The sequence below is a fragment of the Nyctibius grandis genome, chromosome 5 (assembly GCF_013368605.1).
Source record: "Nyctibius grandis isolate bNycGra1 chromosome 5, bNycGra1.pri, whole genome shotgun sequence".
NCBI lineage: Eukaryota > Metazoa > Chordata > Aves > Nyctibiiformes > Nyctibiidae > Nyctibius > Nyctibius grandis.
In genome coordinates, this window is record NC_090662.1 from 6,855,025 (window position 1) to 6,872,758 (window position 17,734).

A 17,734-nucleotide genomic window follows, 5' to 3' on the forward strand; every position below is an offset into this window, starting at 1 on the left:
AAAAAATCAAAGAAACAACTTCAGATCTCATATTTGAAACAGGATATCCTGCTGATTGACCACGCACATTGGTATCAGTAGGATTTTTTTGATCCATAGAGCTGAATGATCACTGCAAGTAGTGAACAGAAAAAATCAGTTCCATAGTGGAAAGCACGTAGTTTTGCTTTTATTTTATCTTTTTTTTTTCCTTTTCCAAGAGCATTTCAGAACACTCAGCCCTTTTCCCTGCTGAACGGCACGTTGAATCCTTACTCTTCTCTCTGCTGTCCTTGGAGACTTGGAAAATTTTTAAACCAAGGTTATCTGGGGTTTTGTCTAGTTTAGTTATTTTTAATAATGGAAAGAAGAGGCTGTCCTTCCCATCCCACCCACTATGCCACCTTTTTACTGTAAAATATAATTTCCTTCATGAGCGAGAAATGAGTGATGAACATAATAACCAGTGCAGGCCTGTGCACCAGTCCTGGCGCTTCTCATGAACTTGTAAACCAAGGCTGCGTTTTCTTCTTCTGTTGTGTCCTGCAAACTTCCTCTCTTTTTTTGCAGAAGTTCTCGCAGGAAATACCCATAAGCTTTAATTTCATACCTGATGCTGCATTTTTTGATATTTTTCAACTTCTGCAGTGAATGGTTTTTGCTTTCAGTGTTTCTGTTCTGTAGGAGGGAACTGTGGGTGGTTACAGTTGTAACGTGTGCTCCATAATCTCGAAGCATTTGTTCAAAAATTTCCAGTTTGCTCTGTTTCAATTTTTAACCAGTTGAGTGGCGTATGCCAGTGCCCTGGGGAAGCCTTGCTGCTCCAGCATCACAAGCTGATCTGCATCCCACCAACACTTGGACCACTTGACAATTGCCACAGGACCCTACAGGACCTCCAAAGAGAGGATAAGATGAGGGATGAAGGTTATATTGTAAGCCTAGCAATTGCTGCAGGTGGGAATTGAGCGGAGAGGCTTCTGAAGATTTTATTTTGTTTGGTTTAATTTTTTCACATAAGCTTCTGGCCAGCTGGTCCACAACCTATGTTTTTGCCCAAGCCCTTGGGGGACGGCATGAGGCTGTATTAGGGAACAGTGGGACTTGTCTTGTTGGTATCCAACAGCAGAAGGGCCAAAGTATTGATTGGGAAACGCGTGAGAAAAGGATACTGCTTCCTCAGAGGAAGAAGGAGGCATTCACAGTAGGCAGTTTGGATGGGAAAAGGGATTTTGGATTAGGAGCAAGGAGGGAAGAGACCATGGTTTGCCTTGGTTTTCATCCATCCTGACTATTTGGGTGCGTGTGGATGTTATGTCCTTATGTTACCACTCTCCGCAAATCTTTTTTTTTTTTTTTCCCTTCCTTGTTGTGATGATGTGGTATTTGTAATGGAAGTTTCCTTGATATTGTTGTAGAGACATTTCTCCTCTCCTTGTGCCAACTATTAAGAGCCATCATGTGCAATAGCGTTTGAGCTTATTCTTCTCCTGGCATTAGCAGAGTGATTTCTTCTCTTTGTAAACGTTGAAATGTTTTGCAGCTTAGTTATAAATATAGCAAAATCATGTTGCTTCAGTTCCAGCATCTGGTAGGATCACTTTAAAATATAATTGAGTAAAAATTAGAATTTAAACAGCAATTTTGTCCCTATTTTGCTACTTTAGAACCAAAAAATCCAACTTTTTTGTCATGATATGTATAAACAAATCTCTTCTTTCTTTCGTGAAACTAAAAATAACTACAAATGCAGTCTCTTTCCCAAATTGCTTGCAATTTATATTAGCAGTGGCCTCAAGATTCAAAGTGTGGATCTGCCTATTGAACAGTCCTGGAACTGATGGATATAGGATTGTGGGCTTTGTCAGGGAGATAGCCAGACATGAAACCCTGGTTTCCTCTTGTTTACTATTATGAATGTTCATTTTTTATAATATTTGTAAAGAAATGAAAGCCAGAGGAAACGTGTGTGAATCTCGTTGCTGTACATACAGGTTCCTGCAATGTAGGGTGTACACCAGGGATACAGGTGTCCGTTCTCTACGCTGCTAAAATGGGGTATTCAACCCCTCTCTTGAGGAAGTACATGGCAGGTTTGTGGTGGGGTCTACAATTGAAATAAAGGATCTATTTATTCTTTCCCTTCTTTTTTTTTTTTTTTTTTTTTTTTTTTTTTTACTTTTTCCTGTTTTTTTTCTTTCTCCTTTTTTCAATGTCTTTGTTTTCTGGGACAGCCTTTGCACCAAAGGCTTTTGAAATTCCATCCCAGGTTTCACCTTTTCAAGTCTGGTCTTGGGTTTCAGTGCAGAAGTTTTGCTCAGCCCTAATGGTAGCTAGAAACCTCTGTTCAGGAGAGGAGGCTCCTTGGAAGTAGGTTGTGAGCCTCACATTTTTCAGAGCACTTCTGTGAACCAATTGTGAGTTTAGCAGCTTGGTCTAACCTTATTCTGAACAAACAGTGGCAGTCATCTTTCATTTACAAGGTAATTCAAGCCTCTAAATTCTTGATTTGTTTTAAATCAGTTGTTGAAATTTCTGTGATTCTCTGCAAGGAAGAGTTTATTTATACATACAGAGAGAGCCCACTGCTTCTTTACAGAGCCGGAAAGGGGAAATGCCTCTCTTTCTGTCTCAGAGCTCCTGATTTTATGTTCGTCTTTGCAAGAGTGAAATATCTTCATTAGCCCTTATTTGTAATTTCTATTTCTGTGTAAAAGTAGTAAGCCTATTGCTTGGCAAAATAGCTGAGCCTTGGGTAATTTCACTGTTTTTTCTTCTGATGACTTGAAGAAGACTGAAGACATACATGGGAGATATGTGACTGTGTCTTGAAATATATTTCTTTAGTCCCTGTTGCTGGTTCAGCTACTTGAGGGAGACTCTTGGCAAATAATGTCTGTGCTATAGAGATTTGTGGCTGTAGTCAGAAACCTCTTGCATCTGTTAAAAACATGTAAAAGATGGAGCTGACCACAAAAACTTCTTCTAAACTTAATCAAAGCAGATAATGTGGGCATAGGATGGATGAGGAAAGAGTTCAGCTGTGATCCTGCTCCAGGTTCCCAATTCCTATGATTTAGATTATGCTGGTTTTAATCTACCCAATGGCCTCACCCCTTGGAAGATGTGGCCAGTAGCAAAAGAAAACTTAACATGACTTGATGGTTGTAGTTTGCTATCTTTTTGCATCACAACACTTATTTTGCAGTGTTCAGAAAAGATGCGTTACAGAGTGAGAGAATTTTACATGCCATATCTTCATTTAAAAGCTGTGGCACGCATTAAATTTAATTACTCTCCTTCTATGGCTTAAATTGAGGGCAGCTTCAAAAATGAGGGTGGCTTCTATTAAACTTAATTACTTTTCCCTGCAGTCTGCATGGTTAGTAATCACGGGTAGATTCTAAACAAAGATACAGTAGAGAGATTCTTTTATGAGAATAGGGCTGGAAAGTAGCCTATAAAATATAGAGACATGCCAAATACCTTTTATGCCCAGCTTTAATTTATTATTGTTATAGTTAGCTAGTATAATAACAATAATAATGTTTCAGTGTGATTAAGAAGATATTGCTGGGGAAGGGGTGTTAGTTGAATTTGGCCTTTAAATGTTCAAGCAATGAATTCTTCAATTTCTTCAAGTTCTGTTGCAGATTTATGGGGTGAAAAAAGGTTAATGGTAGAATTTTTTTACAATGTGTTCTATTGACTGTAGATGGCAGATCTGACAGTTAAAATGAAAATTGTTCCAGAAGAAACTTGAGTCAAACTAATTATTGGAGATGTTATAAGGATGTATAATTATATTCACCTTTAAAAAAAAAAAAAAAGAGAGGAAAAAAGTTTTATTACAACTGTGCTTTTTAGAGAACAAGTGGAGAAATAAAAGCTGTAATTGTTCTTAATTATAGCTAACTGTAATTGCACACGACCGCAATATGCAGCACATCAGCAGCAGATTAAGAGATCCTGGCATATGTGTAGTGTACAGAGCAACTTTGAGCAGAGGTGTAGTTTTATGAATATAGTTATGTATAATTTAGGTCTCCTACTTTGGATTCCATCCGTGTTGATTTTGTTTTATTTTTATGGCTATTGTGGCAAGGTAATTGTCACTTGGGAAGGGCTGCGGCAGTGATTTATGTGTTCCAAATGAGTCAAAAACCTTCAAAAGGAAAACTTGTTTTCTTTTGCACCAATGATGTGATGTGACCAGGAGAGATTTTCTCAAATGCCCTTGTGTATCTACTGATGCAGATAGATGGCTAGCAGGATTTTTTTTTAAGCATCTCAATATAATCAGCACTGAGCTCCCGAGGATTTTGCAGCATGGTTGAAAATCTTTGTTAGCAATCTATCCACAAGTTTTTTAGATTCAACCCCCTCAAAAATGTAACCCATGAGTCTTTAGCCCATGTGAAAATGCTGTTTTGAACAAAATCTAGGGATGCAAATGCCTAAAGGTAGACTCTGATTTCTTCTCTTTGCACCTGATTTACTAACTTTTTTTTCAGCTCTGTTCACGCAGCTCCTGTTTTTGAGTGCAATTTTGCCTGTAAAACATTAAGCTGTTGTTACATAGTGAACTAAAGAGGCAATGCAGATGCTTAAAGGAGGCTGTTGAGCTTCAAAACTACAGGTTATATTTCCTACTGCAAACCAGATCATTGTTGAAAGAGTGAGGGTCAGTGCACACCGTATTATCGATGAATGTGTGCATGTTCTTATGATGGTAATTTCTGCATCTCTTGAGTACTTCAGATGCGTTTAGTCTTTGTCTTGATGTGCCAGGATCCTCTCCTATGTTTCCAACCTGTTTTAAGCTGTTCCTTTTACCCCAAAATAAATAAAATCCATCTGTCACTGAATGCCTTCCTTCTAAAACGTAGTTTTGCAAAATGTTTCAGTCTTAGACCAGCAGCAGAGTTGATTCAGCCTAAACACTGTGGACCAGAAAGGATCTTTTAAACCGCTGGGATAGGTTGGGTTTTTGCCCTGCTTGCTGGCACAAACTGTAGCTGCGGTTATCAGGAGCTGTACTTCTAAGTTTTTTCGGCTTTGTAGTTTGGGAAAAGTGTGCATGACTACCCCAAAACAGTAGAGGAGGCTTTATGAAAGAACTGTCTGTTTAAAAAGGGGTTTCACCAAGAACAGTGATGCACAAGAAGTGAGAGGCAGATTTCTGAGAGTAAGAAGCAGCATCAAGAAATTGGGAGAAATCACTCGCAGTAAAAAGAAGAGGTAAAATAGATGGCTAGTTACACAAGCAAGCATGCAAAGATGTAGGTATAGTAGAAGTTACAACTCATTCTTGCAGGTAGCAATGAGAAATCAAAACTTGTTTCAAAAGATTTACTGCATGGAGAATCTCCTGATAACCAGCATGTTCTGAATAAAGCATTGCCTTCAAATGGCAGCACAAGAGCAAAAATGTATCTATTACAGGGCTGCTAATAAGCAAATGTGAGCAATATTTCTGGACAGCAGAGAGTAGGTGTTTTTTAATAAATCTGTGTTAAGTAGAAAAGGAATAAAAGCTCAAACCCAAATAGCAATCCACTTTGGATACTGTTTTCTCACTCCAAGTATAGATGGATGCACTGACCCCAATCAGAAATTCTTGATGGATAATTCTGGTTAGTAGAAGCTAATGTGGATTTAAATGTGTATACATTTGTGTATGTGTTCCCAGAAAAGCTAATGATACGATTCTAAATGGTGAACATGTTCCCCACTCCTCTTTGTTAATACAGTGTTGCTTATGCTTGGCAATAAACTATTATTTCTGTGCTACTTCTGTAATTGCATTTAATAATCAACTCTCACAGTCCAATAGTATTAAACGTAGGAGTCTTTTCAACAAACTATGATAAATAGCTCCTTGCAGAACTGTTGTACTTGAGGAAGCTTTATGGCTCTCTTTGTAAGATTTGTCATTTTCTTAATGCAGCTTCAAAAAGCTTCTGAGCTTCATTATGGACCGTCACTGTATTTTTCCCTTCCCCCTCTGCCTATGAGTGTAGCTGGGTAAATGAAGCTTAATGTGCCATTTCCAAGCACTGTGACACTCCTCCAGGGCTGGTTACATTTACCATTGCTGAAGTCTAAATAAAGTGAGTTTTAATGAGTAAGAATGCTTGCTAATAGCTGATTCAGGTACTTAGTAGTCCATGTTATTTAACTGTGTTGGAATTACAGAACATAAATGGTCTGATGATTAATAAATGTACCTGCTATATATTGCAGCCTAATAGTTTTTGCCATTAAAGAACTATCTAACATCTCCTGGTTTGTATGTGGTTGAGGAGAAAAGGACTTGCTTGTAGATTTATATCACTGGTAACTTACACCTTGAAAACTTTATATAATAATTTCACAACACCATCAATATATTGTTCAGTAACATTAATGAACTCGTTAGAGAATGGTGGTACTTGTGTACTTCAGCTTCCTGAGGTGGCCAGCTCAGCAGATTTAGTCTCTCTGCTTAGGGCTGACAAAAATAAATTTAACCCACCCTTTTAAGGTCAGAAATAAGACAGTGAATTAGATCTTTATCTCCTTTCTTTTCTTGTCCTGTTAATTTTGGGCAGCAGTAGAGGGACCAGTAAGAACAGAGCTTGACCATAGTTTTTTTTAAACACTTCTGATTTCTGGATGGGCAGGTGTCAAGAGAAAAAAAAAAGGCAAAAAAATAACAGATGAACAAAAAATGAACACGAATGAAGAAATAATAGTATCCAACATCTGTTGCAGTTTGCGCTGAGATAGTCCAGAAGATACTGCAGTATTTATGGAAATAGTATAAGAACTGTTTTGAACTGCAGCTAATGGGACACAGACTGCTGGCTGGCAGTTCCTGTAGAAAACAAGTTGTTTGCATATTGAATTGAGCAAGCAAGGCCATCCCCTTCCTAAGTAATGTTAGTTCTTCTGAAGTGCCTACATTTTAGCATCTCACTTTGTTCCAGAAGTGAGAAAAAGCTTCACAAAACTTCAGAGATTCCCAAATGCGTGTCTCTGCCCGGTCTGCACTGGGTAAGAAAATGAGTAAGTATTTGAATACATAACAGCTGAAGTATCCAAGTTGTTCTGATTCAGTAAAGTATTTTGAGACGAGGATGAGATGCCATTTCCAAGCGTGGTATTTCTTGGTGGAGAATCAAGAGTTACTTCTCTGAAATAAGTTTAAATGAAGCCTCCAATTTTTTTGAGTGACTTCAAGTCTATGTATATTAGTGAAAACATCCAATGGAATACCAAAGTTCTGAACTGTTAGAATGTGAAATTGGAGGGTGGGGGGGTGGGGGAAAGAGTGAGGTGTGGGCATTCAATGGAAAACAGTTGTTAGGGTGGGTTTTTCTTTTTGGCATTCATCACTGAAGACATCAACATTTGACCCAACCAACAGCTGCTGCATCATAAAAGACGCTTGTATAGATGGTACATATAATTGCTCCCTGTACCCTACACAAATATGACAAAGTCTTAAATATCAGAAGATGTTTACTGCAGCCCTGTACAACATCCTAGAAACTAAGGAAAGAATCTAAACCATCATTGTCTATAGTACTTGAATAATTTCCATGTCTTTCTTCATATATCTTATGCATCCTTGTGATTATATGACTTTTGGGGTTGTTTAGCCTAGAGAAGAGAAGGCTCTGGGGAGACCTTAGAGCAGCCTTCTGGTACCTGAAGGGGCCTACAAGAAAGCTGGAGAGGGACTTTTTGCAAGGGCATGTAGTGATAGGACGAGGAGTAACAGTTTTAAACTGAAAGAGGGTAGATTTAGATTACATATTAGGAAGAAATTCTTTATTGTGAGGGCTGTGAGACACTGGCATAGGTTGCCCAGAGAAGTTGTGGATGGTCCCGCCCTGGCAGTGTTCAAGGCCAGGTTGGATGGGGCTTTGAGCAACCTGGTCTAGTGGAAGGTGTCCATGCCCATGGCAGGGGGGTTGGAACTAGGTGATCTTTAAGGTCCCTTCCAACCCAAACCATTCTATGAGTCTTCTGTAGAATTAAGACATGGCCCAGAGTACTCCTCCAGTTCTATATTTGTACAATGGAGTTTGACCTGAAATTACTGCTGAGACTTCAGGCGTGATTACCCTCCTTTCCTTTGTACAGTGGAGAAGAGGTTTTGGTAAAGTACAACGCTGCAACCAATGGAAATGGTAGCATGAGCTACAGGTCAGTCAAATACCAAGTGTGCAGAATTTCCTACCCAGGGAGGTTACAGTAGGTTTAATGAGCATATGGGGAGGAACATCTGCTCTGTTTAAGATGATCTTTCTTCTCATTTCAGAGAGGGACAGAGGGTATTTTTCTCCCACTGAGCTCATACAGCTCCTTGAGGCAGGAGCCTGGGCATCACTTCTTTCTTTCCCTGTACTAACAGAGTGACGATGTAGAAATTGGTACCGCGGTGGATTCTCCTACATCTTCTTCCTGCTGTCTTGCTGTGCCGCAGAAAGCCAAATTCTGTGCCCATGGTGCTTTCTGCCTTCATTTCTGAGTCATTAACTTTCAAAATGCAGCACTTAACTGAGAAAACACACAGCAACGGCAGTCCCTGTGCTGCGACAGCTGTATCTGCACATCCACGATGGCAGGGTCTGACCTTGGAGCAAAGCACCAAAGTGGGATCTTTCTTCATTTCTTCTCTATGCCCTGGCATTTCTCCCTGATGACCTTGGCTAAATTGCATCCTACCTGTGCCCCCATTACCAATCTATAAAATGGACACACTGCTGTGTTTCTTCCACCTATTCATTTTTATCTTGCTCTTCAATACCAGAGCAGAAGATGTAAGAGAGAGGAGCTTTCATCTGATGTCCTTGGTGGGTGCTCAAACAAGAGGCCAAGATCTTAACTGGGATTTGTAGGTAAATTGCAAGGAGTGAGGATTTGACCTACATTATGCTTTAACTTGTAAGTTATGATATTACTGTCTTCAAAGATGTCAGGGCGGGGGGTAAACGAAACAATTTTTAATGAGATATATAAAGTAGTCACAATGAAGAGGGCATGTTTTATTTGGGGTATTAATTGTATATTGAATGTACACTGGACTTACACTGGTTTAGTGGCAGGTGCTTATCACTGAATACACAGAGATTTCCTTCCTCCTTACCTAAGGAAGAATGAAAAATTCAGAAGTGGCAAATTTAGAATAGTGAAAAATGCAGCTTTTAAAAATAATCATGGGAGAAATCAACAAGCATGTTTGCTCATGTCCTTTATCTCAGTCAGCTAATCTTGTAGAATGTCAGCTTGTATAGAAATAGATTTTTACATATGAACTTGTTACATCACTTCCTAAAAAAAGAGTATTTAGCGTGTACTTAAATAGCACATTCAGAGACTGTTTATGCAGTATTTCTTCTGCAAATTTATGATCCTGGTTAGGTAGCTAAGCTCTGTGTGAAGTTTTAAAACTGCAATGTATTTATTTGCTGCTTACTGTGTGAAAGATAAAATACTTACAAAATAATCAGTTTGAAATCCTGATTTATTTTTTAATATCTTAATTTTTTAAAAAGATTGTATTGTTTTCTACCATTTTGATCTTTACTGGTGATAGGCCACAGTTCTGAAAAAAAATATGCTAAAAGCATGTGGTATAGAGAAAGAAAAACCTTCTGTGGAATCCATCAAATTAGTCATAGCAAAACTGAATTAAAAATTTAAACCCCCTCTTTTATCCAAATGTAGCTTGCTTATTTTGCTGCACTCTTAACAAAGCGGAGAAACTATCCAGTTTAAGATGGTGAAATATCTTGTGTCTCACAATGGTATTTCAATATACACTATTATCTCTTCCAAGTCAACTCTGATAAAACCCCCCTCATGTGGTTTTAGGAAGAGCAGAGACAACAGTGTCTCTTTGGAGGTGCCATTTTTCAGCTGAAATTTGAAATCAATTTCCTGACCATTTGGGATCACTGAAAATCCCATGGCACTTTTCTGCAAGAGTAGATGCATTGACTCCCAAGTCTTGGTGAAATTCCAACTAAGTAATTATATTCCTCCTGACACAACCTTTCTTTTAAAGCTAATTTAACGTTCCTCTTCAGCTGTTCTCCCCTGCTTTAAGTGGAAAATCCTTCATTTCCCTTTGTAAACTTCTCTTTAGTTCTGCTTTATACTGACAATTAGTAGCTGTCTTTTCTCTTGCCACATCACTGATGCATGTCTATGCAGTAGCAGTGAGTGTGTGTGCAAGCATGGAGCCCTACAATTTAAGAAGATGTTTATTGATGGTCTGGTTAAAAGCCATTGAAATTAATGGGATGTATCCCTTTGAGCTGGTGGTCACAGAAGCCATCAATGCTGTAGCTGAGAGGTGTTGCTCAATGGTATGTTTTGGACCCCTCTCTACCCTGATTTTCTTGTGTTGCTGAGTTTAGTGGAGAGAGTTGGTGGTACGGTGTCTGCTCCCCGTCTGCCTGTGGGCAGAGCCAGGAAAGAGGGGTTGAAAGCATCAGGTGCATTGTTTGTTCTGGCAAGACAGATTTGCCTGTGGGGCAAAAGAAAGAACAACTTCATAGTTATGCAATATTTGGCAATATTTCAAGGTAGAACTTCCTAGTTATCAACATCGTTGCAATTTGTTACACACACCTTATCAGCACGCTTGGCATACCCAGTTATGTGCACGGTGGATATTCCTGGAAAAATACATAACTTCTCAAGGGATCCTCTCAGATACCTCATTTCTCTTTAACTTGTACTTATTTCTGTTCACGAATATGTCCCTTCTGGTATGATTAATGCTTGTGCCAGCTGTAGGACTCCATTTAGTAAAGGGATGAAAGTTTCATCCAAACCAGAAATATTAGCTTAATCTTTGGGGTTTTTTTTGTGCTTCATGGAAAATGGGCGTAAGTGATAGTACCAACTGCTGCTACACATCCCAGGGAATCAAATGCGTTATGCTCTTTTGTCCTGGAGAAGACCTTCTAACCGTCCTGGCTGAACTACTGTTTCTCATACCTACAGCCATGACCTCAGGCTTTGGACACTTCCCTTCACAAGCTGGAGACTTATATTCTGCTTCTTGGGGGGTTTCTGCTTGAATTTGCGCTGCTTTCTTAACAGCACACCATACAGATCCCTTCTTCAGCTTCGCCCTTATCCTTCTGTCCTTATCCTCATGTGCCTCGTGCGCCGTAGGCGGACTTTATCCTCTCCCCAAAGTGTGAGATGGAAAAAAGGAAGAATGGTGACACGATTGCAGGAATGTGTTGCTGCCCTTTCTTTTTGCATCTTCCCCAGCACCCCGACAGATTGCTTAGCTTGAATACATATGCTTTTCTTTTCACATAAAAAAATTGTTCTTGATGGAGACCTAAGGCTTTCCAAATCACTGAGAGTCATGATCCTGCAGAATTAAAAATTGTTTCTAAGCATAGTCTTGACTCACATGGTTTGAACTCAGTAATTCCTAAGTTTCCTGTCATGCATCTAGAATATATACAAGATTACCTCAGTTGCCCTTTAAAACCCTGCCGTGTCTCTTGTGCCTCAGTTTACATGTCTACAGAAGCACAGCCCAGAATATTAAACGGGACAAAAATGTTGCACATCTAAACGTCAGATCTGTGTTGTGCCAAACCCTGCATGTAGGTGGATAACAACAGCTGCCAGTCAGCCTCTGAGAGAAGAGCACCATATGATTTCTCAGTGAACAAAACATTTAATACAAACAACACTTTCAAATATTCTGAAGAGTTTTCCTGAACAACTTTCTTTAAACAAAACTAACAGGCAGTAAAGTCTGTTTGCTGATCTTTATGCAGATCTTCCCACTTCCACTTCACTATAAGGTTTTGACTAAAATGTTTATACTTTTCTGCTTTGGTACACATCCTACTCTGACCCTACAGGAAGGATTTCTCAGCCTGTAGAAAGAAATGACAAAATGTGTGTGGTGCTTGGTTTACCCACACTGGCTTTCTGGTTTTTGAGAATAGCTACATAGTCCTCTCTGGAGGGTGCAGAGCCTCTTCAGTAGGTCAAAGCTCCTCACGGGTCTAGTGAACAATTTGTAAACCTGCAATTGTATTTTTTGGAACACCACACATGATGGGTCAGCATTTTGGGGTGCAGACCTCCCACCCAGCACCCTCCTGGCTACAACAGTACCTTCATCTTCTGTATGTATGGACCATGCTGTCCCAGATGCATCCTGCACAGCTGAGCCCAAAATGCTAGGAAATTGTAAATGACCTTCCTGGAAATGCTGCATCTGCACTTCATAATGTCACTCTCCACCTAACAGCTTTTCCAGGGTCTTTAGTCTTGTCCTCTTCTGCCCTTAGTATTGTTGTGCATTAGCTTATCTCATTTGCAGTGGCACTGATTTCAGTGGAATTCAGGGCAGCCCTGATGAAGCATTTAGGTTTCCACCCTCACTCTTTTTCAAGGTCATCCTTTCATATCATAGGCAGGACGTGAACATACATGGTCTTATATTCATTTTCCCTTTGAGTATTATCCTTCTCTTGTTTTTATCCAAGATTATTTTTTTCTGTAGATACAGTAAATTAGGAGTTACGTTTATTGTATGTGTCATTTGGGAGTACTAGGGATCTGAAAATTGGTTGTCTAAGTCTAGCTTCAGTTTCTTGAAATACCGCAGAATGAGTATCCATTATCTTTAAATAAACTTTAAGGGTTTTCTTGATGAGTAATTTGCTCCATAAGATTTTCTTTTTTAAACTCCCATGAAATATATTTATAGAGCAGTGTTTCAATTCCTGATATTTATAGGACACTTACAGTGGACATTAACCATCTTCAGCAGTCCGTGTACCACTTATTTCCAGTGACATTACGGGGATAATTGTATTTGTTTTCTAGGAAAATAATATTTTTAGTTTAATAATCTAAAAGGGTTTTACTTTGTTTTATGGTTAAATATTTACTGAGTTGATGAGAAACAGTGATATCTTTGGATAGTTGGGAAGTAATCAGACTTCTCTTTTACTTGTGAGTTTTAGAGTTTTATTTGAGTTTGATCTACATTTCAAAAATCATTACCTTACATATTTTCGTTTAAAATCGGAATTTGATCTGACCAAATGTGAAACTGGCAGCACAATTAATTACATTAAAAATGTATATGCTAAAGGCCTGCAGCATCTTTGTTTAAGATTCTGATCACATTCAGATTTTTTACCACTGTATCGATTATTTAATAATTGTTTTCATAAGGCCAGCGTGTCTTGTAGAGAGGGTTATTTTATCAAAAATGAAAATCTTTAGAAATTTAGATGCACCAATCACTCACTGCTCTGCTCAGAAGCTGACAGTGTGTTTCCAGTTTAACATCCTCTTTTAAACGTAGCTGCTTCTGCTTCTTCAGGCTTCCTGCAATACCCACCTGCAATTTGCCCGGTTGTCTCTTTAAGCTGGATGACCAACTGCTATTTTATAAGATGTGCTCCCATACCCTAAAGCAATAAGGTTTGCACCATTCTGTTATTAGAGTGATAATAGGAAGCTAAAGGCTAGGGTGTCCCTTTAGAAGAAGAAACAAAGAAATGCCCAGCCTGACTTTTTTGTCCAGGTTCTTTCCCCAAAAAGGCACTTCAATGAAATGAGATGGTGCCTGTGATTAGTGGTGGAAGGGAAAAATTTCCTGACTGTTGGAACTATTTAGTGATCCAGTTCATTGCTAGGTTACAGAAAATACTATATTAATTCTTTGAACTGTATAAGTTATGAGTAGGGCTTGGAAAACAAGGTGGTATGATACCAATGTGCAGGAGAGTTTAATGAAAATGAAATGTTCTTATTTCTTTCCATTCTCTCCATCTTGCTCCTGACTCTCACCTTTGTCATTTATGTAATGGACTTTGTTCAGTGCAGGCACTTGTTAAATGCATACCTGTCTGCCTCTGCCGGGGTGGGAACTTATATGTTGGTCTGTTGCTGAATGGTGTATGCAAGAAAAGGCTATGAGCCATCTTTCTATTTTTTGCTTATTCCTCTTTGCAACCACTGAACATGAATCTGCTCTGTGCCTTTTGAAGCAAAACACTGGGAGGTTTAAAGCAACCTTCTGTGACCGGCAAACTGCACAGCTTGAAGATAGAGACTCAACGAAAATGCAAAGCCGTGCATGATTAGAGGGGCCATTTTATCTTCTCTGACACTGTAATGGAGTCTACAATTGCCAGTGTAACCATTAAGGAAAATGCCTGGGTGTCACTGTGGGGTGCCCAATAAAAAAAAATTAATAATTTAAAAAACAAGACCCTTGTAGTTGCTCGTAGTTCATATAGTGCCAAAAAGCACGGGGGATCTAGAACTAAAGAAGGGCTCTGAATTATTGTGCTTTTACTGTAATAACCCTGTAGTTGCCCCATTAAAAAGTGGCTTCAGAACATGATAAAGCTCTACAAGAGCCTTCAAAAATATCTTTCTTTTTTCTTTTTTTTTCTTTGTATTCCTAAAGAAATTAGGCTTGGGGGTTCAATCTGCTTTATAAGGTTTATACCCTCGCAACAAAAATGTACACATTGGTTCCACACTGAGAGATCACTAGATCCATTGTTTTGGGCATTGTTAAGGCAAGGAAGATCTTGAGACTTATCTTTACCATCACCACCCCAAACCAAAATGTTTGGGTTTTTTTGCCCCGTGTATGTAAAGATGGATGGAAGGATTTTCTGTTGTTCAGCTGTGAACTAAGAGAAGAGAGTATCATGTTGAGAATTGTTCCATACCACAAGTTCAAAGCTACAGATGTGAAATTTTGCAGTGTGGATCTCAGCTGAAGCAAATAGGGTATGAACTAACCAGCTATCTTTCATGCAGCAAACTTAAACATAGGACAGAGATTTCATAACTGGACAAGCAAAGTGTGAAATGAGATGGACCTCTGGTCAAGTGTAGGAAAACGAACCCCTTTATGCCTCCTTGCTGTTTTTTTTTTAAGGTTTTATACACAGGAGAGAAAGGAGAAGTGGAGCTATCCAGCTGTTGTCCTGATGTTTGGATAAGGGCTAAGCAAATGTGCTGGGGAGGGGAGCAAGGACATACAGTGGTTGTAGATCTGGGATGTATTTTAGGGATTGTGTGCATAGGTAATGACAATGTATTTAATTGTGCTTTTATGTGACATACCACTTACATTAGCCCACGTTCAGTATCTCACACTCAGTTTCCCTCAAACAAATAGCAAACCCACAAAACAGATTCAAACAAGTAAATTGGATGAAAAATCACATATTTGGAAAATAACTATTGCCTAAAACCCAATATAAGAAGATTTCACATTAACGTGGTATTTTTTTCAATGCATGACAAGGTTATAAATCTGTCTAACATATTGCTTTTGCTGCAGCACTGAAAAAAGGGAACTTTTTCCACTGGAAAATTGGCCCAGTGCTACGTTTTGGCTATGTAGGATTACACAGTGCTGGCATTTGAAATAGTGATAATTTTATGCCTAAAAAATGAGTAATTGAACCATTGAGAACTTTATTCTGATGAAATCCTTAGATCACACTCCATCATCTGTTTCTCACATTCTCGTGTATATGATCACGTGGACGTTGCATCCGCAAATGACGCATTTGCGTATAAAGCTGTGTATGTGTGTCTGCACTCCTGAAAAATGCAAGCAGTATAAAGGCGTCCTTAAAAATTTATGGCTTCTTTAAACACAAGCTAATTTTTCCTCACTTTGTATCTTTCAGAGAGACTGCCACAGAGTTATCTGGAACATTACCAAGGTAAGCAAGTTGCTCTGTACTGCATCTGTGTGTCAGTGTCTGGAAGGTGCTGAAAGAAGCACGACCTTTTGAGCCAGAACATGATCCTTTCCCTAAGGAAAACTGCTCGGATATTGAGAACTGGAGGTGCAAAGAGGAGAACACACACTGCGAGCCATAGACAGACAAATGACTGTGAAATACTGGCGCAACCGAAATTACACGGCTTAAAGCGACACGTTGAAGTTGCTTTGAGGCTTAGCACAGTTGTGCACCTGATGAGAAAAATCCCAGATGTGGCTTTCTTCCAGCTGTGCAATTATACCCGTTGCAGGTGGTTTGGCTTTTGCTTTAAATTTCACCTGAGGGATGAGGGGAGGGAAACTTGGAGGAAGGAGGAAAAAAACAATGTGATCTTAAGGCATTTTCACTTGGAAAGCAGGAAAGCAGCTTAGACCAAATCCTTCTATGCTGAGAAAGCTTTTCATAAAATAATAGAACTAGACAAGTCTCCCAGGCTGCAATAGAGTGTTTTGAAGAGAGACTTGCCTACATATTTGTCAGAGGATGCAATAAAATGCTGTAACCATGCAGATAGAAAAAAAAGGGTGGAGAGAAGGGAAACAAAAAAATCTGATGTGGTAACCTATCACTTAGCAGAGATGCCTGGTGAACAAAAAAACCTGTGCTCTCATCCTTCTTGCATCTTCTGCCACCAGTTTTGCACTTTTTGGTGCAGGGGTTTTTAATAAGGTCATGGTCTGGAGGGGTTTTGTTATCCTCTGATTAATACAGATGTTGTAGTTCATACCATATAAAATGTTAAAAGGATATTTCAACAGAAAATCCGTTTTCTTTAAGCATGGTAATACATACAAGTTATTGCTGCTTCTAAGGCAGAGAAAAAAATGTCCACCTTTCTTTATGGTGCATGTGGTGTATATCAGTTGGCTTGACTGTGTGGTTAAGCTGTAAAAATGTAGATTTTCACTGTATGTGATGTTTTTTCCCCCTTTATATGTATCACCTTGTTTTGTAGGTACAAACTTGTGTAATTTATGTCAGTTGTTCATTTATTATATACTTTTCTTCTTATGACTTACCATCATTTAATATCCTCAGTCATGCAAGCAAATATGCTGGTGAAATTTTGCCAAGGGTTTGAAGTGCTGACCAATGATCAGGCCTACCTGACCATAAAAGGTTTTATTCATCTTCATTGCAAAAGAATTAAAATTCTTCATACATACATAAATAAAAAAGAAAACAGAGATTCAACAGAGTAGCTGTCTCCTTGATTAGGAATGTCAATAACACTGCTTAGCTGTATCTTTTACTGGTTTTAGAGCTAAAATATTTCCAGTTTGACTGCATGCCCCTAATTGGCTGGGTATCATATGACTAATATACTGGAAACATGAAGTCCTTGTACTACAGAAATGAATTCCATTTTAAATTAAACTTAAAATGAGAGGTATAGGTGCTTGAATAAACATCCAGTTTCATACTTGCCATTAATGATTGCCTGAATGTGTTTTTTGAATTATTACCACAAGGCTTTAATTTCAACTGTGTCAAGATGTCACAAGTAAAAATCAGATTATACAAGCAATGTGCACAAGGCATTGTAATTGTGTTATAAATATTAAAACCAAGGATCTTGTCTTGATTTAAAGCAAATGTTTACAGCTGTGCGCAGGTTGGCTAGTCCTCCAGCCTTCTCGGGGATTCACCTGTTTCTGTATTTCTCTGAACAAGCAGTTTCTTGGGGTTTTTAATCTTGCGTTGTGACGTATTAATCTAATATTCTTTGTTCTTCCTTCAAACTTCAAGTGAACCATTTTGCTATTATTAATTCATAACAGTGAAACAGTCTAATTTCCCCACCAACACCACATCTTCTTCCACCCTCGCCCTGCAACTACTTTATAGCATAGTTGCACCTTGAAATGGTGAAACTAATAACCCCTTTCCCATAGTCACTGTGCTTGTATTTTCTCCAATGGGGCAGAAAAAGCCCTCTG

At 38.8% G+C, this 17,734-nt stretch overlaps 1 protein-coding gene across 4 annotated transcripts in view; it reads left to right on the forward strand.

The window, feature by feature from the left end:
- Positions 1 to 17,734, forward strand: part of CELF2 (CUGBP Elav-like family member 2) — a 390,551-nt gene that overhangs the window by 58,288 nt on the left and 314,529 nt on the right. For all 4 annotated transcript variants that reach the window (XM_068400894.1, XM_068400889.1, XM_068400888.1 and 1 more), the window contains exon 2: positions 15,696 to 15,731. Coding sequence is in view for 3 of the 4 variants with exons in the window: in XM_068400889.1 (XP_068256990.1) it covers positions 15,696 to 15,731 (36 nt within the window). In the remaining variant the exon portion in view is untranslated. The remainder of the gene's footprint in view (positions 1 to 15,695; positions 15,732 to 17,734) is intronic.